General features: G+C 43.9%; 2 protein-coding genes across 2 annotated transcripts in view; one reads left to right on the forward strand and one right to left on the reverse strand.

The window, feature by feature from the left end:
* Positions 1–27,414, forward strand: part of LOC308335086 (neural cell adhesion molecule 2-like) — an 83,078-nt gene that overhangs the window by 15,560 nt on the left and 40,104 nt on the right. The window contains exons 2-7 of the mRNA XM_080792050.1: positions 2,014–2,220; positions 3,362–3,508; positions 5,922–6,059; positions 12,756–12,873; positions 14,973–15,142; positions 19,010–19,155. Coding sequence (XP_080648176.1) covers positions 2,064–2,220; positions 3,362–3,508; positions 5,922–6,059; positions 12,756–12,873; positions 14,973–15,142; positions 19,010–19,155 — 876 coding nt within the window. The 5' untranslated portion in view covers positions 2,014–2,063. The remainder of the gene's footprint in view (positions 1–2,013; positions 2,221–3,361; positions 3,509–5,921; positions 6,060–12,755; positions 12,874–14,972; positions 15,143–19,009; positions 19,156–27,414) is intronic.
* Positions 20,788–26,661, reverse strand: LOC308335087 (uncharacterized protein; the record flags this gene model as incomplete). The annotated part of the gene is made up of 5 exons (XM_080792051.1): positions 20,788–21,958; positions 22,608–22,736; positions 23,133–23,339; positions 23,747–23,860; positions 26,613–26,661. The coding sequence occupies 5 exons, from the start codon at positions 26,659–26,661 to the stop codon at positions 21,687–21,689; spliced, it is 771 nt and encodes a 256-aa protein (XP_080648177.1). The 3' UTR covers positions 20,788–21,686.

Genomic DNA, 27,414 nt, shown 5'->3' on the forward strand with positions numbered 1-27,414 from the left:
GTACAGACTTATGCATCCGGAGCTTTTGATCGTCAATTAATACAGTTGCAACCACTGTATCAATGGCAAGTATTTCATGCAGCTTAAACCACACTATTTAATTTGATTAGTTGATGTCGTGGTTTTTCATAGTTTGTATTATTTGTGTTGCGACGTTGACAAGATGACATGAGTAAAAAACGTCTTAAATCTCCTGGGGAGTCTCCCACTCACCCACTCTCACTGCTCTCTCTCTGTGTGTTACTCTCTCTCTCTCTCTCTCTCTCTCTCACACACGGCGGGCTCTGTATTGTATCATAGCTACATGTCTCTTTCTCTCACTTTCACTTACTCACACACACACACACACACACACACACACACACACACACACACACACACACATGCATATATCATAGCCCATTGGTCAATGAAGACACATTCATACCAAAGATAGACAGACTGTGACTGAGGAGAATGCAAAGAACAGACGTGTGTCCTTGAGAAAAATGTACTTGCAAGGAAAGGAGATAATGTACTGTACTGTATGTATCTTTCGATTGATTGATTGACAGATTGGAGAATTACAGTACATTTCAAGCACAACTCAATACAAAACTGTTAACTGTGGACGACACCATAAAGCATTACACTTGTTTACAATAGGGTCCTCCATGTTCAATTCATCATAACATTTAGAGATGTACAAATATAAACAAAAGGGGGGGAAACATGTACATTGGGGGGAAAGGGGGGGGGGGGGGGGCGGTGGGGGGATTCAGATTTTACGGGGGCCAGTTACAAATTGCAGCTGTCCGTAGGTGCCCTTTGAGAGCGCATTTGAAGGAGTCAAGGGATTCACGTGTCTTAATGACTCTTGGGCGTTCCACATTTTGGTGGCATAGGAGAGAAAATAATTTAGTCCCTTGTTTGTGCCGAATCTGGGTTGCACATGGTTTGTTGAACTGCCTCTGGTGTTATGGGTGTGGAAGTATTTAGACGGGTACATGGGTATCTTGGTTGTGTATATCGAGACAGTTGAACAGAGGAAAAGACAGGAAGCAAAGCTTGATCGATCGAGGTATAGCAGAGACTAAAATGTTGTACAGACGAGCGTTGTACAGAGAAAGGATAGTGAGTATATCGGTAGAAGCAAGGACGTTGAGGTTGGAACTGCCAGGCAGGAGAGGAAGACCAAAGAGAAGATTTATGGATGTAGTGAAAGTCAAGAGGAGATGAAGTTAGTTGGTGTGAGAGAAGAGGAGGCAGAGGACAGGATTAGATGGAGGCAGATGATTCGTTGTAGCCGCAAGGAAAATTATAAGGTGTTCTGTAATCCGTTTGAGTCATCGTTAACACTCTGCGTCGGCAACGTCCATGTGTGGGAGCGAGAAAAACGTTGACATTTCGTTGGCTTTGCGTTAAAATGAATAGAACTGAATGTCAGCGAGATTTATTTTTCTTTCCCCAATTACAGTATACAAGCAGGAATAAATTGTAGGGAGAGAGAAAGCGAGTGGAAACGTTGAAACAAAAACAACAATTTCACCTTTTCCTGTAGCTTTTGCAGCTCGTCACGCAGCTGCAAGTGTTTGAGTGTTAATCACTGTTTGTGTGAACACAGCGTTAGCCAGTCTACAGTACCGATGATTTGCTTAATGTGCAAAATAGTTTTCTCACTCGACAGTAAACAAACCAACATACATTCAGTTTGGGATTTCTAAAATGACAATGACAATGACTTTTAAGACCTTCTTTAATACCTCTAAGAAGAAAAGGGCAATTATTTTGTTTAAATACCCATTCTACTAAACTTGTAGTTCGGCTATTTTTTCACAATATTTGTTTGTGGAAGCGAAAAACGCAGCAAAAAACTACAAAATGTGTGAAAAAAAGTATGATTATTGTATAAAAAATAACCAATTAAGACCTGGAACGCATCTGTGTCACCTTAGCTTTTAACCACTTTAACCATTCTCTCTCTCTCTCTCTCTCTCTCTCTCTCTCTCTCTCTCTCTGTCTCTCTCCCCATAGCCATTGGTGACCCGGTACACCTGGAGTGGTTCAACCCGCAGGGTGAGAGCATGGTGGCGTCGCGTCGCGTGGCGCTGCACACGGAGCCGTCGCGCTCGCGCCTCATCATCTACAACGCCGTGGTGGAGGACGCCGGCATCTACCGCTGCCAGGCAACCGACGCCGGGGGGCGGAGCCAGGAGGCCACCGTGGTGCTGGAGATCTATCGTGAGTTAGTTATACACCAAATATGCACGCATGCACGGACGGATTTTGGGGGTTTTCTAATACAGATATATTGTACGGGTTTGCCAATCCGTGTTATTTCACAGTGTTTGGATGAGACCGGGTTTTAGTGCACGGTGTGGTTGGTGCTCTCAGCTATTAGATGTAATATCTGACAATAATAGCTGAGAGCAGAGCATGCACCTGGCCCAAGAAAGAACACAAACAAACAAACAAACAAACAAAACCACTGCAGCTGTAGTGGACAATCAATGGAGCGTGTGTGTGTGTGTGTGAGCCCTGCCTGCCGGCGCCCTGTTTATGTATCTATATTTCTCTCTCTGCGTGTGCGTGCGTGCGTGCTTGTGTGCGTGCGTGCTTGTGTGCGTGCGTGCGTGCGCGCTTGTGTGCGTGCGTGCGTGCGTGCGTGCGTGTCCCGGTCCTTCATAACGAAACGCAAGCCAGCAGAAAACGGAGACAGTGAACACTGTGCGTCAGCTGTATGGCTCTGCGGGGTGGGGGATTGGCTCGTCACCACATCTGACAGTTGTCTTCGCCAAGTGACACATGCACACACACGCACACACACACACACACACACACGCACACACGCACACGCACACACACACACGCACACACACACACACACACACCTGTCACACACGGTGAAAAAGAGAGAGGCTGTAAAAGCTGCGCAAGCACCCAAATCTGCTGCTTACAGGTGGAAACCTGCCATGTGTCCAAAACCATTCCTTTTTTATATCAGTTGTTAAAGCGAGAGACGTTTTCAAATGTGCATTAAAAACCAACATCGACCAATATCTAATAAAACAGATTTATTGGCAAAACAAACAACATTCCTGATTGGAATTCAAGCCGCAAGGTGATCTTTAACGGGCTTTTTCCCCGAAGTGATTCGAATATAATAAACAACGTATTGACACAATTAACGCAGACAAAACAAAACCTCGCCCTCAGGCGTCTTACTGGTATAGTGACAATATTGACGTGTGTGTGCGTGTGTGTGTGTGTGCGTGCGTGTGTGTGTGTGTGTGTGTGTGTGTGTGCCTATGTGTGTGCGTGTCTGTGTGCGCGTGTGCGTGTGTGTGCGTGTGCGTGTGTGTGTGTGTGTGCTCGCTCACAGAGAGGCTGACCTTCCGGGAGGTGCAGTCGCCGCAGGAGTTCCGCCACGGCGAGACAGCGGAGGTGGTGTGTGATGTCATCAGCTCACCGGTGCCCCTGGTGGTGTGGTACTACCAGGACAGAGAGATCACCGCAGGGGACCACCACGGTAAGAGCAGCTCATAATACCAGTGGTGGTAAAAGTACTCAGAGTTTTTACTTTAGTTACTTACTTACCGTACTCAAAGTTGTTTTGTCAGGTGAAACCTGACTAGTGAAAGCTCATGAAATGTAGAAGACCTCCTAGGCCTCTTTCAGACAGTGAAAAAGTCCTGTTGCGTTCCCCCCCTATCGGGGTTTTGAATGACGCTTTCAGACCACAACGGGGTTGTGGCCGTCACTCGCTGCCTGCTTACTAACGCATGGAGTGACAGACAGGCTGACAGGCAGCGCAGAGCATGCAGGCAGAGCGCTGATGAGCGCTCTGCCTGCGGCGCTTTGTAGGCGAGGAGGGAGGCTTGTGCAATGTACAGTAATTAACATGCGTTGTGAGCCAACGTGAGCCATTATGCCATAAGTTTTGCGGATTCACTGTTTCGCCCGTTTCCATGGAGACGGGAGGAAACGGCGTTCTCAAAGATTTCCACCCTGGAAGGTGTTTTCACTTTGTTGCGTTTTCACCTGAAAACACCGTTCTCGTCTGAAGGGACACCAGCAAACTTTATTTTGCTGTTTGCTATGAACACCGTTCTCGTGTAAAGACCACCTAAGTCATACATGAGTCATACTGAGGACCTAGTCCTGATTGGCTGCCACACACACTGCTGTCATGTATTGGTTACTCAGGTCAAATGACCAGGTAACAGCCTAACAGGAAGCAGGTAACAGAAATCTTTAGAGACACCCAATGTTATGTAACGTAATGTTATGATTGAGACCGGCCGGTTGAGAGGAGCGTTCATTACTAAATAAAGAAACCAGCACTTCTTTCACCTGACAAATATCACTGTGATCATTTCTTGTTTTTACTTACTTACTTGGCCTACTGACTTACTTACTTACTTTTAAGCATATTTTATTTCTTATTTACCGTATATATATATTTTTTAATATATTGTATTTACCGTATATATATTTTTAAATATATTTCACAAGGTTTTATAGGGGCCCACTGGACCTGTATGCCTTTACAAGGCAGAAAGCTGTGTGCGTGCGTGCGCGCGTGCGTGCATGCACGGGTCAAGTTGGCGACTGTGATCCATCGGCATGTCATGGATGCTGTGTAGCAGCTTAATGTTTCAATCACTAGGCTAATGAAGGTCACAGGTTAATGCAAAGGCAGGATGAAGTGAATGAAAGTGAGAGCTCTCTCTGCATCTCTAGACTGTACGCACGTACGTACGTGCGCGCGCGCGCGCGTGTGTGTGTGTGTGTGTGTGTGTGTGTGTGTGTGTGTGTGTGTGTGTGTGTGTGTGTGTGTGTGTGTGTGTGTGTGTGTGTGTGTGTGTGTGTGTGTGTGTGTGTGTGTGTGTGTGTGTGTGCGCAGAGAACAAACCGCATGAAAGGAAGGTATTCTGCTTTGACTGCTATAAGGCCGTGCAGCAGAAACCATTAGAGCAGCGGTTTCTCAAAGTGGTTGCCTTGACGCAAGTCCAGGTATGCCTCAGAATGCCTGATATATCTGGATATCTCTGCTGTCAGGCAGGAATCATCTGACTCCATTTTGTTTTCAGGAAATGAAAAATGTAAACTTTTCAGGAAATGAAGAAAACCTTATACATTATATTCTGAGCGGAGCACACCGCTCCAATGACTGGCTTTGTGTGTCCCTATGTGTGTGTGCCCCTATATGTTTAGAGTAGCAGCAGCTGCAATACCCCCGGGTGGCCTAAAGTGGCACTGTTGAGCAGCGACACACGCACGCATGTACATTCATTAATGGAAATAATTCTCTGAAACTGGAGTTAGCTGATTTCTGCTGGACAGCAAAATTATCATTATTGTATAATAATAATTTGGTATTTTTCAATGTCACAGACCTCAGTTGCACTGAACTTATCTTAGAGGGACACACAGAATATATATGTTAATGTAGTAAAGTAAAACATCAGAGTACTTCTTCCACTCCCCTGCTCCATCTAACCTTCAGACATATGTTGGGTCAGGGCGCCCTCATTTAAATTAAAATCTCCAGCGCTGTGCAGTGCAGGCAATGATGAAAAGTTGGATATCTCTTTAGTTTTCTGTCTCTTTTTGATTAATTTTAAAAGAGTTTCACGGGGCAGGGGGGGGGGGGGGGGTTTGTGGTATAAACATCTTCGCCCGGTTGTAGAAGTTTGATCTGGCCAATCTCAGAGTGGCCACAGCGGGGAAAGACTGGAGATTATTTGCGGTGCTGGTATAATTACCAGTGTTTATCTCTGCCAGGCTTTATCACGGTGTGTGAAGATTGACAGACGGAATATTGAAGAAGGGAGATTGCGGTTCTGACTCGCTATATTTCCCAAACTTTCTTATCTCCCCCGGGTCCCCCCTCTCTCCCCCTCTCTCGCTCCCTCTCTCGCTCCCTCTCTCTCTCTCAGGCAGGTACCAGGTGTTGGCCAATAACAACCTTCAGCTCCAGCAGGTGACCAAGGCGGACGAGGGCGTGTACCGCTGTGAGGCCAGCGTGGAGGCGCGCGGCGAGATCGACTTTGTGGACATCGCTGTGGTCGTCAACGGTAAGGTTTCCTTTTATACAGCAGTGTTGTTTTTGGCAAGGCAGCAATTTTAGATTTTTTTAGTTTCAGTCAATAGCTTTCATTTAGTTTCAGTCACATTCTAGTCACCTGGAATGTTTTAGTGTTAGTCTAGTTTTCGTCGACTAAATCTACAGTTGTTGTTTGTTTTTTTTTACTTATCCCCATTACGCCGGCTGGCGCATAGGGCAGCAACAAAGTTCCTCCACTTGTATCTGTCTTTGGTCATCTTCTCTATGGTCCCCCAGCTCTGATGTATCTGTCTTTGGCCATCTTCTCTATGGTTGACTGGATCTCTTGTCCACTAGTAGTCCCTTCCTAACATTTTGTCACACACAATGCTCTTGCTTGCACATACATACGTGTGCTCACACACACACGCACACATGCACGCACGCACACATGCGCGCACACACACACACACACACACACACACACACACACACACACACAGTGAAATGGCGAGCCATGTTGAATGCGTGTATAATTTTGTACAGTTATTTCATGCTCTTGGAAGTCAGATGGTATGAACTCATCTCCATAATGTACAGTAGGCTGGCGTGAAATTTCCATCTCTCAGTCAATTATATATCCGTGATGGCATGTGGAGAGTCACCTCCGTCTCCCATCTGTGGTACTTAGTTTCATCAGCAGCTCCAGCATGTTGGGATCAGTGGCGGTCGACTAGGCTGCGGTCTGATTTGGTTGAAGCACGGCAGCAACTAATTAATTAGAGTCTCTGGGTTCCCGGTCTTTGTGTTCTGCCCTGGTAATCTATCCTCCTCCAGTCTATAAAATACCAGTTTGGATGCTGAGCTATATTGGTCTTTGAATCATTGAACGTCTCCCAATAAATGTACAGTGAATACTGTATTATGTATATATGTATAGATCTATCATAATCCATCTGTCACCAGTGAATTTATAAAATATTTATGTACAGTCTATGGACTGATAAATACACACATGATTATACACCCATGATAATATGATATATATACTATACAATTTTCTTTTTACATAACATTATGACCCTGTGCGTTGCACCAGACTCCCAGCCTGCAGAACCATTGCGGCTCGAGAATCCACCATTCCTGAATAAAGTGCCTGATGCTGGGAGTCTGGTGCAATGCACAGGGCCTGACCTGGTGAGAGCAGGAGTGGACCTGGTGAGACGTAGGAGGGGCCCGGACAGGAGTCAACCCACAGAGCCTAGTCCTTCCACGCGCCAGAATAGTACCTCCCAGTCCCGGCAGAGTAGTTCAGGAGGAACGGATTGTGTGGCCCTGGTTTTTCCCTAATGGGACTGATCGAGGGTATAGCTACTGGGACGTAAGTCGGGACTTGCTCACCCCGGGTGGGTCACCTGAGTGAGGGGTATGATGTTGGGAGACCCGAAACCCCGATGACCTTCAGATACATTACTGAGGATACGTCACAGGTGCATCCATGCAATGTATTTTTCCCCTTTCCCCTCCTACTGTATATTCAGCTATTGGTGTAGATTTTCATCTTACACAAACCGCAAATTCCCATTGACAATGAATGAAGTTAGGCCATACAGTATGTGTCTGAGCAAATAGTCATGTTACGTCATGACTAGGACAGTGGTTATCAATTAAGGACCCCCATAACTCTGAGACTGTACAAATGGACCTGTTGTAGGGTCCGTTTGTACAGGGTCGAAAAGTTCCATTTGTACCTGTAGGGTCTGTTTGTACAGGGTCGAAAGGGTCCATTTGTACCTGTAGAGTCTGTTTGTACAGGGTTGAAAGGTTCCATTTGTACCTGTAGGGTCTGTTTGTACAGGGTTGAAAGGTTCCATTTGTACCTGTAGAGTCCGTTTGTACAGGGTTGAAAGGGTCCATTTGTACCTGTAGGGTCTGTTTGTACAGGGTTGAAAGGTTCCATTTGTACCTGTAGGGTCTGTTTGTACAGGGTTGAAACTAAAGGGTCCATTTGTACCTGTAGGGTCTGTTTGTACAGGGTTGAAAGGGTCCATTTGTACCTGTAGGGTCTGTTTGTACAGGGTTGAAAGGGTCCATTTGTACCTGTAGGGTCTGTTTGTACAGGGTTGAAAGGGTCCATTTGTACCTGTAGGGTCCGTTTGTACAGGGTTGAAAGGGTCCATTTGTACCTGTAGGGTCTGTTTGTACAGGGTTGAAAGGGTCCATTTGTACCTGTAGGGTCCAAAACACACTTTGCCACTCGATTTGCCACCAACTTTAGGCATGCACAAACCCTCTAGTCTATACATTACTGTTTCCACTAGTAATATATTACTGTCCACTCGTTTTGTATGGCAAAAATATGTTTTTGATAAAAAATGTCCGCCGCAAGCCAGCCTGCATGGTGATGACCTCTGTGTGTAGGTCTTGAACCCCAGCATCTATATATGACCCAGCTTGAGTGAGGGGCTGCCATTGGATTTATTTTTGTCATTTTAGTTTGTCATTTACGTCATATGAAGGCAGGGAATCATAGCTTCAAATTGACAGTTTTGGAGATATGGCTTACCGTATATGTCTTGCAGAGAAGCAGCGAGTTGAGAAAACAGGCCTGAAAGGTTCTGTGGACTGCACTCTAACATTATACCTACAGTAGCTACATGTTTAACCATTTCATATTTACATTCATTTTATGCTCTAGTGCAGGGGTTCGCGGCGGGGGTCCTGAGACGTTGCCAAAGCATTTCCGGGGGTCCCCGGGCCCAAAACGTTGAGAACCCTCCCCTCTGCTCTAGTAGTACAGTATGTGAGATGTCTATCTGTGCTGTAAAAATATGCAGTTTTTCTCCTGGTGAAAGGCTGGAGGCTGCAAGATGGCAGCCCCACAGTGGAGCTGGGTCACATTATTCTGGTGGGATCATTAACCATAAGTGGCAGATTTACAAGCTCACAATGGGTGAGCCAGCCAGCCAGCTCAGGTCGAATGTACCAAGTCTAGACGCTTTAAGTGGTTAAGTTCTCGCTCTTGCATTTCGGACACATCGCCTAATATAGCAGTTTGCGTTCAAAGATCTTACGCTCCACGTTGCAGCGTCACAATGTCACATCCCATTGTGCAATATAGCCCATTTCTTTCTGGAGGAAAATGAGATGCAAGTTGTGCCAGAGTGAAAACTCAGCCCTGCTCCCGTGAGCACATTTCTGACAACAAGCTTGACTGGATCCGCTCAGATAGGATACTTAATTAACGTGGAAGCCTGTCTAACTGTGGTGTCTCTCTCTCTCTCCATCTCTCTCTCTGCTATTTCTTATGATTGAAATTCTCAATTAGCAATGCATCTGGGGCTCGGTTGTGGCCTAAAGAAATCGAAGGATGCCATTTTAATTTGACCATTTGTCCTCATTTATATAGAACACGTTTCATAGAAAGCGAGTCACCTGAGACGATCGGGCGGAGTGATTGAAATGCGATCTCGCCAAAGCACTATATAAGTGCCTCGTTACGCACGAGTAGCCGCAATATTGACTCTCGCCTATGTAATTCTCCCCTCACCTAATGTAATAATGTAATAGCAGCCAGCCAGCCCTCCCCTTACTAACCCCTCCAAAGAAAATTACATGAATCGCATTCAATTTAGCTAAACCACTCGCTTCACTTCATGAGGAAAGTTCCAATAAGCTTGCTCAATGAGGCACAGCCTATTATTCCAGGCACATGACACTCCAGTCATTCCACACGGAGCCGAGCGGTGTGGGCGGCTCGCTGAACTCTCTGAGGACTAGCCCCCCCCCCCCCCCCCCCTTCTCAAGGCCTTTATATGCCTTGGGGATTCTCATGTTTATCCCCCAGTATCCCTGAGGAATACTTAGTATTAGTAAAGCAACGCAGCTGCAGCTAATACCTTAATGTGACAGTTTAGGTGTGCCCATGCAGAGCGATGTACTGTGTGTGTGTGTGTGTGTGTGTGTGTGTGTGTGTGTGTGTGTGTGTGTGTGTGTGTGTGTGTGTGTGTGTGTGTGTGTGTGTGTGTGTGTGTGTGTGTGTGTGTGTGTGTGTGTGTGTGTGTGTGTGTGTGTACCATTGTGCCAGTGTGTGCAAGCATTATACAGTGTTGACACCACCTGAATCTTGCCTCGTTCCCAGCTTTTACTCATCTGTGAGGAGAAAAGGCTGGCGAGGCCACAACCTAATGCAGAGGGAGTAGATATAGACCTTATGCAGACTGCGAAGTTAATGGCAGGGTGGTAACTATAGCTGTTGATACATCCAAACAGAAAAGTCGGATTGTATTAAACGATGCCAAACTCACCAACATTGCAGCTGTACAAAAAGCTTGAATTATCTTCTTTCTAGTGTTTGTGTTTGTTTCATAAAAATCACCGTGTGAACTGAGTGATGCAACTCCATGTGGGGGTCCCCCGAAATTCCAGACCCACGGGAACGCGCTCAGGGTGCTGGTCCGGTTCCGGCGAGCCGCCCCACGTCCGAAACGGTCGAGAAATGACAGAGTTACCGTGTGGGGGAATTAGCAGACAAGAGTGTGGTATTCTCTCTCCCTCCCTCCCTCTGTCTCTCTCTGTCTCTCGCATGCACGCACGCTCCACATTGTAATTAGCAGGCAGCAGACAGTGCAACTCTCTCTATCTCTCTCTCTCTCAGTTTCTAGCTCAACAGCTCCACTTTGGCATCTGTCGTACATACGTACATATATACAGGTCTGATGCAAATCAGGAGACGGAGACAGCAGAACCAAGGTGTGACACATGGTGGCGCCCTTTGTTCTATTGAATAATAAAGGATAATGCATCCACTTTCAATCATGTAGAATGTTGTCTTCAGCATCGATTCCCACTGCAGAGGATCAGAGGAAAGCATTAGTTGGGGCCACAGGCTCCAGTCTGGGGCCACAGGCTCCAGTCTGGGGCCACAGGCTCCAGTCTGGGCTGAGAGGAAAGCATTCGTTGGGGCCACAGGCTCCAGTCTGGGCAGCATTAGTTGGGGCCACAGGCTCCAGTCTGGGCAGCATTAGTTGGGGCCACAGGCTCCAGTCTGGGCAGCATTAGTTGGGGCCACAGGCTCCAGTCTGGGCAGCATTAGTTGGGGCCACAGGCTCCAGTCTGGACATTGCGGTTCCTTGGAGTGGCTGCCCCACTCAAACAATCCACCATAGACAAGTTATGAGCTACTTTCAAGACATTCCTTGCAGGTGATTATTTTTCTCGCTGTGCTGAATTCAACCAGAACCAAGGCGGAGGTTATCAGCTGTTTTGCGTTGGTCCAACATATCCATAGACCGATCGGGGCCATGACACTCAATGTTCTTCTAGAGTTATCTTCCTCTTTTAATTAAATAGAATGAACCATTCATCTCATGTATGGCACGGATTTTAACCTGCAGATCCTGTTAATAAATCTGCATTGGTGAGCCGGGGCAGTCCCAGCGTTTGCTTTATTGCTACATTGTAAATTCAGCAGTCGACATTAAAGTCTGCCATTTTCCTTCAGAAGGCACAAAAAGAAAGAAAGAAAGAAAGAATTCATCAACATGCTAGATGATCAACTGACCCTGATACAGAAAGCTATAGGCGGGCACATTACTTTGGCTACAGGATCAATACTTCTATCTCTGTCTGCGTGTGTGGTATATTATGAATCATATAGCATATTCATAACTACTTGAGTATGCAACGTTAAACTAGACAAGGCTCACACAAGAGGTTCTCTCTCAGACCCCCTATCCACCCAATGGGAACCGGGTCAGTTCTTTTTGGTTCTTAGTCCATGAGCCAGAGCTCCAAAATTGGTGGGAAAAACTAGACCTATATTAAATTGTTTATAGGATCAATACAAGTAAATTAATACATGATGACCCTTCCACAGTAGTAGCTTTTTCATATTTTCGAATATTTTGCATATTTTCCTACATAATGCCTCATTTGAATATTTAAAAATGTAAAGTTTGTAATACAATAAATCATTGTGTTCGTGTAAGTAATCAACTTTGGAAGTTTCATGGTGATAACAATCTAATATGGTATAGTTTTGCACACTCGATTCATAATTAACGTTCCAATTTTGGAGCTCTGGCTCATGGACTAAGAACCAAAAAGAACTGAACCGGTTCCCATTGGGAACCAACGGGTGGAAAAGGGGCCTCAGAGAAAGTCTGACTCATGTGAAAATGGTCCTTCTGCTATAGACTTGTTGTTTCAGCTCAAAGACAGTCCTTATAGTAGAGTTGAAGCTCCCTTCCATGCTGTGATCCTAGAAACGCTGGTGCCTACATGACTAGAGACAAAGACTTTTATCTTTCTCACTGTGTAACCGTTTCAATTTTGACTTTCTTAAAGAATGACTTTTAACAATCTTCTGTCATTATAAAAAAATAATGAGAAACGTTATGAAACTGTTACTAAGTGAGTGCATCTAAAACTGATTTAAAATATACTATAAGAGACAGGGTATTTTTCATGATTGAAGTTTTATTTACTGAGATAAACTGTGGCCTGTGTGGCCCAACAATTTCATTTATTTCCGTTATGTTTTTAACTACGTTTTCATTATACCTTTAATTCATCATTATTTGTTGTTTTATTTCAAAGTTAGAACTCTGTTAAAGTTTAATATCAGGACAGGACATTCTTTGAGAGGGCCCGCCTCTCTGTACCGGAACAGCTATAGTGACGATGTTAAACCTAAACGATTTGTGTTCCTCTTCTTCTCTTCCAGTGCCACCGGTTCTGTCGGTGTTCCAGCCGTCCTTCAACGCCACCGCCGACTACCAGGAGTCTGTCACCTTCACCTGCATCACGTCTGGATCCCCCGAACCCGAGGTCACCTGGCACAGGTAACTTTTAAAAAGTTCAACTTTCACTCCGTCTCACTATCTTCTGGGCCTGGCAGGGCTTTTTTTTGCAGCTCACTGCCGATGGTATGAAATGGGGATCAGTGGCCTAATGCAGTGGTTCCCACTTCCCAAACTTTTTCACGTCAGGGACCCCCAAATGGACACTAATTAGCCAGCTACACATCCCTGAAATGGTCCCCATGCGAGAAGATGTTTTCTGCTCTAGCAGTGATTCTCAACCCGTTGAATTTCAAGGACCCCCCCCCCCCTGTTTCAAATGCATTAATCTACGGAGCCCCATTTAATGGCATTTCTATCTCTGAGACTCCAATTTATCTTGAGTGTGTAGTGTGTACAAATGGAACCAAATGGGTCCATTTGTACACTCTCAGAGTTACCACCTGTATATGTAGACGTGCTGCGGCGCGACAGCTTGGCTAACAACACTGCAGAGCTCAAGAACCTGATGCTGGATAGGAATTTGTGGAGGGCAGCGATCCAGGAATCCCGAGTTGGTGTTGGCTAGACCTCACACTCGCAGCAACAACAACAACAACAGAGTTACAGACACATAAAAATAGCAGATCTACAAGCCCACAGCGCGGCACCGAGTGCTATTTTTGAAAAATCGTTAAAATGTGCCTCAAATCTTTCAGAAAATTGTAAATTTTTCGACGTCAGGCCTAAATGGGTTAGTAAATGTACTTTAATTAATATAGCATCAAAATCACTTTAACCACTCAGATTTTTTATAGCCGATCTATATGAACTCACAACGAGTCACAGTGCGAGACATTGTCAGCTTGCGGTTCTGCTATTTTCCATGGGAGTTTTCTACCATCCCTACATACTAGAGAATTGAGGGAAATGCTAATGGTTTTACAATGTGAATAATGTAAATACCAATGTTTGTTATCTCTCAGCGACTCCAAAATGTCAGGGCGTCTTTAAAAAAAAAAAAACAATCCACCAAATTCATTGACTTCCATTGTGTGCACTTTAAAAAATAAATACCAAGGCTGTGCCATTTTAAAAGAAAGTCTTGTCTTGATTGATGTCTGTTATTGCTTTTCGCTGCCTTTGTTCGTTTGTCACCTTTCTTTGTGTATTATAATACATTCCACTTTCAAAATACGGAGACGTACCGGTAATTGGCTTTGCTTTTTACAGAAGCCAATCAAAGTGAGAAATGTACGTGGTCTATTTAATTCATTTTTAGCCTTTAATTTTCTTGTTAGGATATTTCAGTTTTTGCAACTTGTTTTGCAACTAGAAAAGCGCGGTCGTCTGAGTTCATATCTCCGCCAGGCCGGGTCGAACGGTAATGTGACGTGTGTCGGCCAGTGGTTCTCTCAATTTGTCTTTCAAATGTAGTGGAGTGGAGAAACTAGGGCTATATCCAAACAAATGCAAGTTCAACATCACTTCCAGTATAACACACACACACACACACACACACACACACACACACACACACACACACACACACACACACATGCACACACCTGTTATTGAGGAAATTGGAATTCATAGACTGGAGCTATACGCCAAATCAAAAGGCCCCATGATGTGATCTGTGTTGCACAATGTGTAACGCAATCAAGAATGACACTTTTTGAGTTTGCACGCCCATGAATGCGTGTGCGTTCAGCGCACCACCATGCAGCACTGTCTTCGCTGCTCCCATAGAGTTATAAGGCTGCTCCCATAGAGTTATAAGGATGCTCCCATAGAGTTATAAGGATGCTCCCATAGAGTTATGAGGCTGCTCCCATAGAGTTATAAAGCTGCTCCCCGACACTCATTCTGCTGTTTTTGAGTCTCTTCCTACCGAGTGGTTAAGAAACTGTCGGACGACCAAAAACACTAGCTGGGGTTCCTGTGTTGCGTTACATTGAACTCTCTGGCCTATGAATACGGTTTAGACGGAAGCAACAGCTGTGCCTAATTGAAATAGTCTCGCACTGCAGGGCCCTGCAAGCTGCGGCTCTATAACGAAGTGTTGATGTCGGCCAGGAATCTCTCTGTCTCTCTGTCTTTCTGTTGTGCTAAAAAAACACAACAACAATGCGTTTCCTGTCTTTTCTCCCGTTGTCCAGGAGGGGGCAGCAGCTGCAGCCGTTCGAGCAGTATGTGTTGGACGTGCCGGAGGCGGGGCGGAGCACGCTGACCATCCACAACATCCGACAGGACGACGGAGGAACGTACTCCTGCAGAGCCACCAACAAGGCCGGCTCCCAGGAGAGGGAGCTGCTCCTCAAGGTCTTTGGTAAGTCTAGGGTTGCCAAGTCTAGGGTTTGAACAAGTTTCAAATAAGGCACACCTCCTGTGTGGAGTTTGCATGTTCTCCCCGTGTCCCCTAGGGCAGGTACCCTCACAAAAAACATTCAGTAATCCTGGTCACTAAACTGCCCCCCCCTGGCCACCCGGGTTGCCTGATGGAGGGGAAAGGAACTGGTTGGAATAACGTGTTCCTTCCACGCGCTACGTCCAACCAGGGAAACTCCCCCCCTGTCAGGTGTAAAGAAGCAACTTGGACACTCAGGCATGAAGGAAGCATGAGTTCAAGTCCGTTGCTCTCCCCTTGTCCCCTATATGGGGACTAGGTTGGTGGAGGGTGTGTAGAGCCCAGGATCACATTAGATGATTGACACAGGGGTGAAAAATGGGTTACAAAATCGGGATAAAAAAAAAAAATAATAAGGGACACCTCCTGGCCATGCGAAAACACCTCCTGTCTGCTACAGAGGCTGATAAGTAGATATTTTAGCAGTTTCACGAGCACACACAAACATAACTGTGAATTCTAAAATAAGGATGCTTGACTATTTTCGGTTAATTGTGCTGCCCTACCTCACACCATACAATAGCACATTATTTTGCCCCAGTCATCAACATCCTTTGAAGACGGGGGAAAAGCGCTTGCTCGTCAGAATGTATTTAAATGAAGACGGTAACAGTTTTTGCCTTGCGGTGGACAGCGGGGCGCCGGGGCGGGGGGGGTAAGTTAGTTTTATTCCCCCTGACAGCAGCCACTGTTAGCTAGCGGAGGTGTCTGATATGCTTGCTTACCTCTGTGTTGTGTGTGTGTGTGTGTGTGTGTGTGTGTGTGTGTGTGTGTGTGTGTGTGTGTGTGTGTGTGTGTGTGGACGCGCACTTACACAACACATGCACATTAATATCATGTGCCTCTGTGCTGAGGCGTGGTGATTTGTGTGACACTTGTTGCTTCAGATTGTGTGTGTGTGTGTGTGTGTGTGTGTGTGTGTGTGTGTGTGTGTGTGTGTGTGTGTGTGTGTGTGTGTGTGTGTGTGTGTTTGTGCGTGTGCCTGTGTGCGTGTGTGTGTGTGTGTGTGTGTGTGCGCGCTCACCAGTTCCAGCAGAGTGAACATACAGTCACGCCTCAGTGCGTCTGGCTGCCCCCAGTCTTGTTGCTAACGCACGGCGGCCTGAAATGACGTCCCCCCCCCCCTCCCCCCCCCATTGTACACACACACACTGTGTCGTGTCCTCACTGGAACATGAGGGAGCGATGAGGCCAGGGGGGGGGACGTCGGTAGCGCTGTCGCCTCACAGCTTCCTTCCACGAGTTACATCCAACCCTTAGAGTATAAATATAATGGAGATGTCACAGGGAGGAAACCCTGAGGCGAAACAGACATGGTGGCCCGAATAGTACGTGGCATTGACTGGGTGAAAATCGTGGGGTAAAAAACCCATTTTCTTTTAAAAAGGAGGGGTGAGGGTGCCCGGGTGGCGCCCTGCACATCCCCGTGGCATCCGGCTTTGTTGAGTTACAGTATCTACTGTATCCTATGAACACAACTTGGCCCGTGCTCGGGGGAGCTGGGTGATAGTTTGAAAGTCAGTTTAAACTGAGTCAATCGTTAAACGTATTATAGGACTTATCCGTCATAAAATCTACCAGTCAATAGCTGCACCGGGGCCCATGCAGACACTGACGACACCGCCGAAATGAGCACGAGGCCATCCAATTTTATCTGCCGAAAACCTGCGTGCGTGCTCGAGATGCATGCGTACACCCATGTGTGGATCTGCTCAGAGCTAAAGCAGCCCCTCCTCCCCGCCCGGTCTGGCAGTGAGTTTAAGTGTTATTTAGCACCAACATTCCGGCAAATCAAACGTGGAACGTAGCCGATCTAATCGCACAAGTTCGGGTTGGGGTGGAGGCTAAACAAAATGTTTGCACCGAGGCCTACGCAGCTACGCCACGGTCTTCCTTGTGGAAGACGACGGTAGTCAGGGGATTAGCTCGGTTCACATGTGAGAGGGTGGCAGGCCCACATACATCTTCATTGGCAGTTGACTCAGTCAAACACACATTTGTGTTTTGGCACGCATTTAATTTTATTTATTGTTTTTAGTGTTCCAGAGTAGACGTTTTTTGTAATTTGGTTAAGCGTACACTGACGCCGGGAAAGTACTACAATAATTTATCCACAGAGGTCAGCCAGCCTGCAAATTAAGGACTGTATCAAAACGTATAATTATTAAATATCATAAACAACGATGCAGAGCCACCTCTCTGACAGAAGGCCTGGACTTCTTTTTTTTTTCTTCTAACACAGTTATAATATTAAGTGATTTTTAAAGTTTAATGGAAGCTTAACCCATTCTGAACGGGAACCCATTTTGGTGATAGCATCATGTTATGCTTTAGCTATTGAAAAATAGCAGATCTACAAGCTCATAGCGCGCCACCGAGTGGCGCGCTATGAGCTTGTAGGTCTGCTATTTTTTTGAAAAATCGAAGAACGACTGACATTTTTAGAATCTGATCTCGGGTCAGAATGGGTTAATCAGACCAGAGTGTGTCGAGTGGAAACCTCGTATGAATCTGATCTCAGGTCAGAATGGGTTAAACAGATAAATAAATGCTATGACCCCAGAGGGCATGTGGTTTTGACATCGGAACTCTATTCCCTGACACAACTCTACTCCCCATACACACACACTGCATGCAACGTGCACGTGCGACTTCACAAACCCCTACTGAGAAACACTTGCATAAGTACACTTTACACAAGGCTAAGTCCATGGGTTTGTGTATTTTTTAATTTGTATTATGGTCCCCAGAGGGGATCTTAGATCACCTCATATAAGAACTGTGTTAAACAAATCATCAAATCGTCATGTTTCAATATGGATATGAATAATCAACTAATGTATATATACTGCTGCCGAATCTGTATCAAATATGAGTGACCGACTGTCGTAAACGATGCAGAACCACCCCCCCCCCGACAATATCGCAGTGACAGTTTGTTTATTTTTGGACCACAATTCTTATATGAGACGATTTTAAGATGACCCAATGTTATTCTCCATAGAGAAAAAACATCTGTGAACCCCTTTGGAACCGCAGGGTATGAGCGAGTGACGACAGGACTTTAGCGCTCTATAAAAACTAATAAATAAATCAAATAAATAAAAACAGGACAGTGGCGGAGTAAAGGAGCACATTAACAGTGTCCAACCATTTCTCAAAGCCTGTGAGATCCAAAGTAGTAGTAGTAGTACGGCAGTACACTCTGTGCCCTTCACAAGAAGACTGTGTTGATTTTGACAGTACATTTTAATTTAGTTTTAGATATTGTCAGTGAAAAAAATCACCCTGTGAACTGAGTGGTGCAACTCCCCCCCACACCCCTCTCTCTCTCTCTCTCTATCTCTCTCTCATTAGCAGGCACCAGTGAAGCACTATCCCTCTCTGTTTCTGGCGCCCCCTACTGGTACTAATAGTCATACTGGTGCTCATTAACGTCACATACATACATAGGTGTCACATACATAGGTGTACACGGACATTGCTGGTTGTAGGAGTGGTTGCACCACTCAAAAAGGTAATCAGTGGAAAAACATTTGTCATAGTCGAAGAACTAAACACTGCGCTGGAAGAGATCCCTCTCCCTTGGGCCTGCTCAAAGGTGGATATTCAGGACTACTTTCATTATTGTAAAGTGATTTTTTTTTTAGGGAAGGGGTAAGGGCATTCCACGCTTGGGTGGCAGTGCTGTGTGAATTTACTCTCTCTCTCTCTCTCTCTCTCTCTCTCTCTCTCTCTCTCTCTCTCTCTCTCTCTCTCTCTCTCTCTCTCTCTCTCTCTCTCCCTCAGTCCAGCCTCACATTGTCCAGCTGCGTAACGTGACGGCGGTGGAGGGCAGTGCCGCCATGATCTCCTGCGTGTCTGAGGGAGAGCCTCTGCCTGACATCTCCTGGAGGAGGGCCAACGACGGGCAGACCTTCACCCACGGAGACAAGGTATGGTTCCCAACCCATTTATGTACTGTACCACCTGCAACACTTGTTTTAGCACTTTGGAAAGGGCCTCAGCCTCAAACAAAAAGAATAATAATAATAATAAAATGCCCTTACCCGTTGTGAGATATCCCCCCCCTTGTGGCCGCTGGGGGTACTGCGCCCGGGTGCGTTTTCGCATTTTTAATTCACTAATAAGTGTCAAATCGAAAAGGGCCTCCATATTATTATGGTCAATGCCTGTGTGAAAAGTGGGAGTGATTGGTGCAGGCAGTGAGAAGCTATAGCAGTCACAGTGACAGACAGACAGACACAGACATTGACTGAATTATAGTATGATGATGATGATGATGATGATAATTTAGCTAATAATTTAGCTCGTGTTTTTTTTCACGAAAACCATGTGAGAACACTATATGAATTCAAAAGCCAAATGACATAAATTAGCTAGCTATCAGTTAAGTCCTCTTCCATTAGGTCTGTGAGTGAATTGGTTGTGTGCCGGGGCATTATACTGCCAGTGCCATGGTACGTTCCAGCTTTTCATAATAACCGCAAGAGCCGTTTTCCATTTAAAATAATAATATTGAAGATTATTACTGATTCCTTTTTGTCTGTGTGTTTGTAGCTGGAGTTATGAGATGTATTATTATTCATGGCCTCCGCTCAATTATCTCAGGATGTGAGAGATAGGCTGCGCTGGGCACAGCTTGGCTGTCCAATCATTCATCTTTAATTTTGTTCTCTCCGTAAAGCGGTAGGCAAGATTGCATTCAAATGTAGGACGCACGCACGCACGCACGCACTTGTTTGTTCTTTTTCTTTTTCATTACATATTCTGTCCACGCAGCTGAAATTACTTCCATAAAAACATTTGCACCCGTCTTCACGTGACATGACAAGCACGAATAGTATAGTATAGTCAGCTGATGAAGGCAGAAGAGATGTTTCACTTCTGGATTCCTCAAGACTGTTTGTCTAAATGTCTATAGTATATGTTTCCATCTGCCCCGCTCTGCACCCAAGGAGGCATCGAGAAGGTACACGCGTCAAAACCTGTTGACACCTGTGTCTCAGAGTCTCTAATGGCCATGACAGACACAAAGCATCGCTGACGTCAATTGAGCTGCTCTGCAAGCATTCAAGAAAAATATTTGAACGGCATACCGATGGCCGACCCAAAGGAAACAAGTGACGTACAACCCATACACATAATTATGTAAGTCGCACTGCGCACACAGTGCTGGGAATGTGAGTGGAGAGGAGTCTGAAGTAGAGCTCTTCACCCGACTCAGAATATACAGAATCAGAATCAAACTTTATTGTCACATCACAATAAAATTCTTAGTTGTGCAGGCTCATCAGCAGTACAGTATATTGAGATAGGAGCATGGAATGGAGTGCATGCATGATACAATGAGTGCATAATAAATAAATAGGCCATGAATGTATGTGTATATAAATATATAAATCAGTTCAGTCTGTGTCACCGGACTTCATGGCTCTTGTTCAGCAGTCTAATTGCTGACAAGTAAACACTGTTCAAGAGTCGGGACCCGTACACTAGGGCGACATATTGTTTGAGGGGGAGCGCCGAATGTCCAAACTATTATGCGAACATCTTTGCGGTAATAATCATGGAGCATTTCACTGCAGAAGGCAATAGAGCAACCATTAAACTCTGCAACCCAAGGACACGTACTGTAATTAATAAATACTATAGTTTAGACTAAATCATGTAAAATAAAATAAAGTCCAATCACAATTTAGGCATTTAGCAGCTATGCTCTTAATCCAGAGGAGCGATTTACAGTAAGCAAGAACAACACATGGTTATACATCTAATACATAGAAATAGTCATAGTCATAATCACAATTCATCTTCAATGAAAAAATGAAGAAAAAAAAATACAATAAAACCTTGAATCTGTGAATACTCCTGTGACTCATGTGACCCGTCATGTTTCTACAATGTGCTGCAAATAATTAGTATTTCCAGTCCTTTTGGGACATCAACAAGAAGTTGAAGGATAAAATTACTTCTGAAAACGATGTAACCTCACCTGTGCGTGGTCACGTCGTGCATACTTTACATTACCGGTATTATTAAATATAATAATAAATATTTGATATGTATGAAACATTCTGGGACAAAATAAAATGCTCGCACACTGAGGGCTCTAATGCTTTTTATTGCACCAAAAATAATCTGACATTCTGAACACTTTTATGATGCGCATCCCTTTTCAGATGTCCCCAGTGCCCACCTATCCTAACTGACCACGCTGGTTAAATTAACTAATTCGCCGCCATCAGTGGCTGGGTCCGTTCTGGAGAAACGGCACAATGTATGTGAACGGGGGAAGCATCTTATTTTGAAAGCCATTCACTCAAAGAACGGAAGACCCGGAAGTGTAAAATCGGCTAATGTAACGTGTCCCGCGAATGCTACTTAGTTCACCCAAAATATACATTTTGTAACCGCGATCATGAACGCTTTAAGTTATGTTGAGGTTACATTTTACTACTGTGAACTATTGTGCGTGTGTAAAAGTCCAGAGCCAAATCGCCAGCGTCAAGAGGCTCAGGCCAGGCATGGTCAGGTGAGATATGCTGGCAGAGCCGTGACTCACAACCGTGCGTTGGACGTTGCAGAAGTCTCCATCGCAGCACACCGGTCCGGCAACGAATTGAGACAACGTAGCCAGGGGACTAAAGAATGTCAGTTGGAGATTTGGTGTCTCGCACCAGCTCGGAGTGACGCAGCCAACCGCCCGTTGGAGTACCATAAACGGGGGCACTATCACTGCAGATCACAAAAAGAAAGGAAATGTTTGATGTTATAGCGCTGTTGTTTTTGATCAAACTTTACACGTTGCTGATGCACGGCCGCCATTCTATAAATGACCTATCAACAGTAGTTCTGCATGGTTAATAAAATAAAATAAAGATTCATAAATGACCTATCAACAGTTCATATACAAAACAAACAAAGAAAAAAGGTTCTTGATCTAGATCCAGACACCTAATGCAATCTCATTTTGTGAAGAAAAGTCATGCTCATGCAGCACTAGTTGGCTGTCCAATTCATTTTATGTTTATGTTCTTTTATTAATCAAATTGTGATCTCAATATTCTTGTGGAGGAAAATAGAGATTCACATTTTGAGCAAGAATCGTGCAGCACTAATTAACAGTGGTGAAAGACTTTTAGCTGCTATTTTCAAACTATTTGTTTTTATTACATTTTTTATACATTTGAAAACTTTTTGAAATGGGACCTTCTGCATGATGAGTACTTACTCATACAGTACTCTCATACATACTTTTAAGTATACATTTTGATACCAATACTTTTGTACTTACTTACTCAAGTAAATTGTGAATGTATTTCTACATGCAGTGTTAATACTTTTAATTAAAATATGTGAGTACTTTTTCCCTATTAGGACTCACAGGTTCCATGAGTACATTGTGTCCTCGCTCCAAAGCATGGCAAAATCCGATCACATTGAAGGTCGTCAGTGCTGTTACAGGTGAAGCACCTCTTCCCGTTTGGTACCAGGTCCCGGGCGCTCCCATCAACTGAAATGAAGCAGTTTTAGTCATATTTTAGTCACCTGGAATGTCTCAGTGTTAGTCTTGTTTTAGTCGACTAAATGTCATAAGACTTTAGTCGACTAAATGAACTGCAGATTTAGTCGAGAGTGTACAAATGGAAACAAATGGACCCGTCGGGTTCCGCTTGGTTTGTACACTCGGTAGTTTAATTAACATTGATTTTTACAATCTAAATTGGGGGTCCCAGAGATAGAAATGCGATTAAATGGGGGTCCGTAGTAGACTAATGCATGTCAAACTGAGGGTCCTTGAAATTAAACGGGTTGAGAATCACAAATGGGGCTCCACGGGATAATTAGTGTCAATTTGGGGGTCCTTGGCATGGAAAGGTTTGGGAACCACTGTACATATTCGACGTACCTGACATGATCTCCTCGTTGCAGCCATTCGTGTTGCAACACATCCCGATCATAACTCCGTTGCCTTTCCCAAAGTTCGCGAGGATAGCTTTAAACGGTTTGTTCGTCACGCCGTTGGCTCCACACCTATCTACCGGCACACACCTTCTAACGACAGTCTTCGGAGCAAACCCAAAGGGTTCAAAGGCTGGCTGGGGTATAAACCCCACTAGAAACATAAAAACAAAAATACAAACACAATATAAAGATCTCAAAAGGCATACGTCACAGTTGTATTGATCCAGTGGTGGAAAGAGAACTAAACTAATATATTTACTTCAAGTACTATACGTAACTACAATTTTGAGGTATTTGTACTTTCCAGTATTTCCAATTTCCAGTACTTTTACTTCTACTTCAGCTCTACATACATTTTGGCCATTTGAAAATAGAGATATTCTGCACAATGAGTACTTTTGTACTTTAAAAAAAAAATCTGGACTTTTACTTGTAACAGAGTATTTCTATGTTGCATTAGTGATACTTTTACTTAAGTTAAACATTTGAGTACTATTTCCACCAATGAGAAATCATGATTGTGAGGCAAATCGTTTAGAGAAAGAAAGGCGATATTACATTCCTGAGTGGACGTCATGCAGACTTCACCCTGGGCGCAGTTTTTTAGCGGTGCGAAGGCGCAAGAGGGGTCTGTATCGTCGGCGCAGTGGTGACATTGAAGCTGAGCTTCAGCTGGATGAAGAAGGGAAACATGACGACGTTAAGGTGAGACACCCCAGGTGAAATCATGATTTTTCATTTTTTTTTTTTTTTGCTATTTTGCTTCCTAAACATGTTTTCTTTCAAACTAAAGCAAAATACACATTAAAAATACAGATTTAGATGTTTAGTTGGATAGTTTATTTTAGCCAATGACAGCTAGTTTTTCGGGGTGAAAAGCCACCATCTCTATTTTCATGATTGGTTGTTGGTACAAAGGAAGTGACCATATTTGGATCAGACCACAGTCAGCTTGAGGTCCAGACCTTTCCAATGATATATGCCATTATATGTTGTTGCAAAGGTTTGGATGAGATATTTTGTCTCAAAATAGTGGCTTCAAATAAAACGTTTTGGAATTTTACAATACAAATCTTTAAAGGCCGTTTTCTCAAAATGAGTTTTCCTCATACTTGGGACAAAGAATCTCCACTTCAGTTGAACTCACATACACCAAACTTTCCAGTCTTATTCATAACTATATTCCGCAGACATTTACACATGGATTTGTTGATATATGATTCACAGCCTGATTTACATCACATTTTATACCAAAAAAATGCCGAAAATTGGGTTTTTTATGCCTGTTGACACTATTTTCTGATTTGTGGAGTGATAATTAGAGATATCAAAAATCCCATGTGTAATTTTCTTTGTCTCTAATGTGTCAACAAAATGAAATGATAATTTTGAACCTGGCTTTATCCGATCTTCAGATTTATCGTCCCGAAATGTATGCAAATTAGCGCATATAATGCCTAATTTGCATATTTAAACATATAATTTCAGAAAACTTGTAATACAAAAAATCTTAGTTTTGATATAAGTAATCAACTGGAGAAGTTTCATTGTGATAGCTATTATTTAACTTTTTTTCCCTATTCACCTGGGGTGTCTCGCCTTAAACTGAAACACTGAAGGCCTTAACACTCGCATGACTGAAGTAAAATGTGACTGAAGTATAGCATGTGCTTAAATTCATATTTGGAAAATGTTTCAGGAAATTTCCGAGATGATGATGGTCATGGAAGGGGAACCTTGGCTGAACTTCAAAATCTCAAAAAATAGGTCAAAATGACCTCTCAGTCATGAAGACTTTCATTGTGTTTCTGTCAGGCACAAACCTATCTATCTACGCATTTCAACTTTTGTATTTATTCTAATAAATCAGTGCTACCCTTTTGAACACCCTTTTCATCAGTGAAAAAAGTACTTGAGGAACCTTTTTCGTAGTTGACTTGACTAAATCAATTAACACTGATCTGAGTAAAGTTATGATAATATACATTACACATTATTTGGACCAAAAAGTTCTGTACAGACAGAACTGTCAGACAGAAATAGCTGGCAGGTACTAGTCCTGATGTCACTTGTTCTTCTCCTGGGTCGCGGAACATTGGTTCATCTTAAAATCGAGGTTAATATAAAATTATCACAACCTCCCGGTTAGCAAATTAGCGTTTCTATCGCTAGACCAGTGCCCCAGCAGTGACTCGAAAATGGACGATTACTACTTCTGGTTCATGGGAGCAATTCACAGGTCGTCTTCGCTGCCTTTTACGTGCATTTGTTGGCACTGGCTCCAGACTCCAGGCAGCATGTAATCGGTTAAACTAAAGTTTATTGGAATTCAGGAAAAAAAACACGACCCAGGTACGTGTGTAAATTACGTCAGACTTCGCTGCTCTATATAGCTGAAAATAGAACATTCAGAGAAAATAGATTTGGCAGAAATATGTGAAGATTTTTATTCTAAGCTATGCTATAAAACAATTATATAGAGGAAAAAAAAGGTTGAAAAGTAGCTTGCTGCAAAAAGAAACACATTTCCAATCTGGCTTCAGAACATCTCATTCCACTGACACATGCCTTCTCTATTTGAACGACCACATCAAACATGAGAAGGACGTGCATGGGCAAATACTTCAAAAGGCATTTGATACCGTAAATCACTCTATAATGAGTTAGTCCTTTATAGTCGCAGAGGAGTGTAAATCCCTACTCTCCTTCAAAGCAGCTCTAAAAAGAGCGCATACAGGTGGCTGCCATTCGGAACTGGCCCCGATAATTAGACAAAGCCCTATTCAGGGGTCGGCAACCTTTTTAACATGAATCAGTGGCGTCAACTCCGTGGGTTCAGAGGCGCAAATGAACCCACTGGCATTTTGGCAAAATATATCAATATGCAGTATATGCACCCACTGTCCACTGAAATTTCCGTCAATAAGCGACCGCCAGTGGCTGCATGAACCCACTGCCGTTATAAGAACCTTCCGCCACTGACATGAATTGTCATGTTTTAATGTTCTTGATAGTCAGTATGCCATATCAACATTTAAAGTGAATGATTACACCAAATCAAAATACAATATTTCCAACTGATGTTGATTGTCCATAATATACATATCAAAAAAATGTTCCACCACCTATCTCTCAGTCTCTCTCCCCAGTCGGAATTTGAATGAATGTCCGTAGAACAGTGTGCAGGAGGTAATTCAGATGTGAGTGGACTTAAATTAACTGACCAAAGCCCTTTTTGAATATTTAGAATTATAATTTTAAAAGAAAAGCCCTCTCTCTCACACCAGTGTGCCAGTGATCACTCTCCCCTGTGCCAATGTTGGCCCGCGCGTGCCTAACGTTGCCTACCCCAGGGGACCCTTTTCTAATCTAGACATTCTTTTTTTCTGCCGTTTAATTGTTGATTTGAGTTGAGTTACAGTACCTGCATACACGAGGCCCCAAATGACACACAGGGTACGAAGCAGCTCCATTGTGGTGATGCACGCATATGTGCATGCATGCGTGGGCAGCACCCTTTTATATGTGCTAGTTTAAGAAATAGGTTTATGAAATGATTGAACATTCTGGCTGTTTTCCAAAGTCAACTGAGTTGGCAAAAGCTAAAACGCACAGGGGTTGCGTTCCTTTGGCCTAAGTCTGACGCTGATTGGTGGTAGTATGTTTTCCAAAATCAACTGTAAAAAGAATGCGCCTTCACTGCATTCTCATGGTTTGTTATCAGAGGGCAAAGGCCAGCAAGGATCTTTTCAGTCAATTAAATACAATGTGTCGGTACACTACTGCCTGTGCAATGCCGTAACACAGGCCCTAATACCGTTCGAGACCATGAAAACCTTCAACATAGACTCATGTAATCATTTCAACAGAACTGACCATGACAGAATAGGAACGGAGTAGTTCTACATTGCGGTATCGATACTTTTACTTAAGTAAAACAATTGAGTATACTTTTTTTCCACTACCACTGGCTTTATCTTGGCAGTTTGGTCTTTTCCAACAGTGCTTAATTAATCCTTCCGCCACTTTTACAAGGAGATATGGACTGAAATGCACTAACACAACAACGCCAACACACAGACTACAGTATAGCTGGCAGTGAGACATGCATGCAGTAAGACAGACAAAACAGACAAACCAGCAGACATGGAAACAGGGAATCACTGACTGAGACAGACATGCAAGAGTAACTTAAGCGTCCACAAACAGGGAAGCAGACAGACAGA

The sequence above is a fragment of the Protomyctophum bolini genome, assembly GCF_963924005.1.
Source record: "Protomyctophum bolini genome assembly, chromosome: 20".
NCBI classification, from domain to species: Eukaryota; Metazoa; Chordata; class Actinopteri; order Myctophiformes; family Myctophidae; genus Protomyctophum; species Protomyctophum bolini.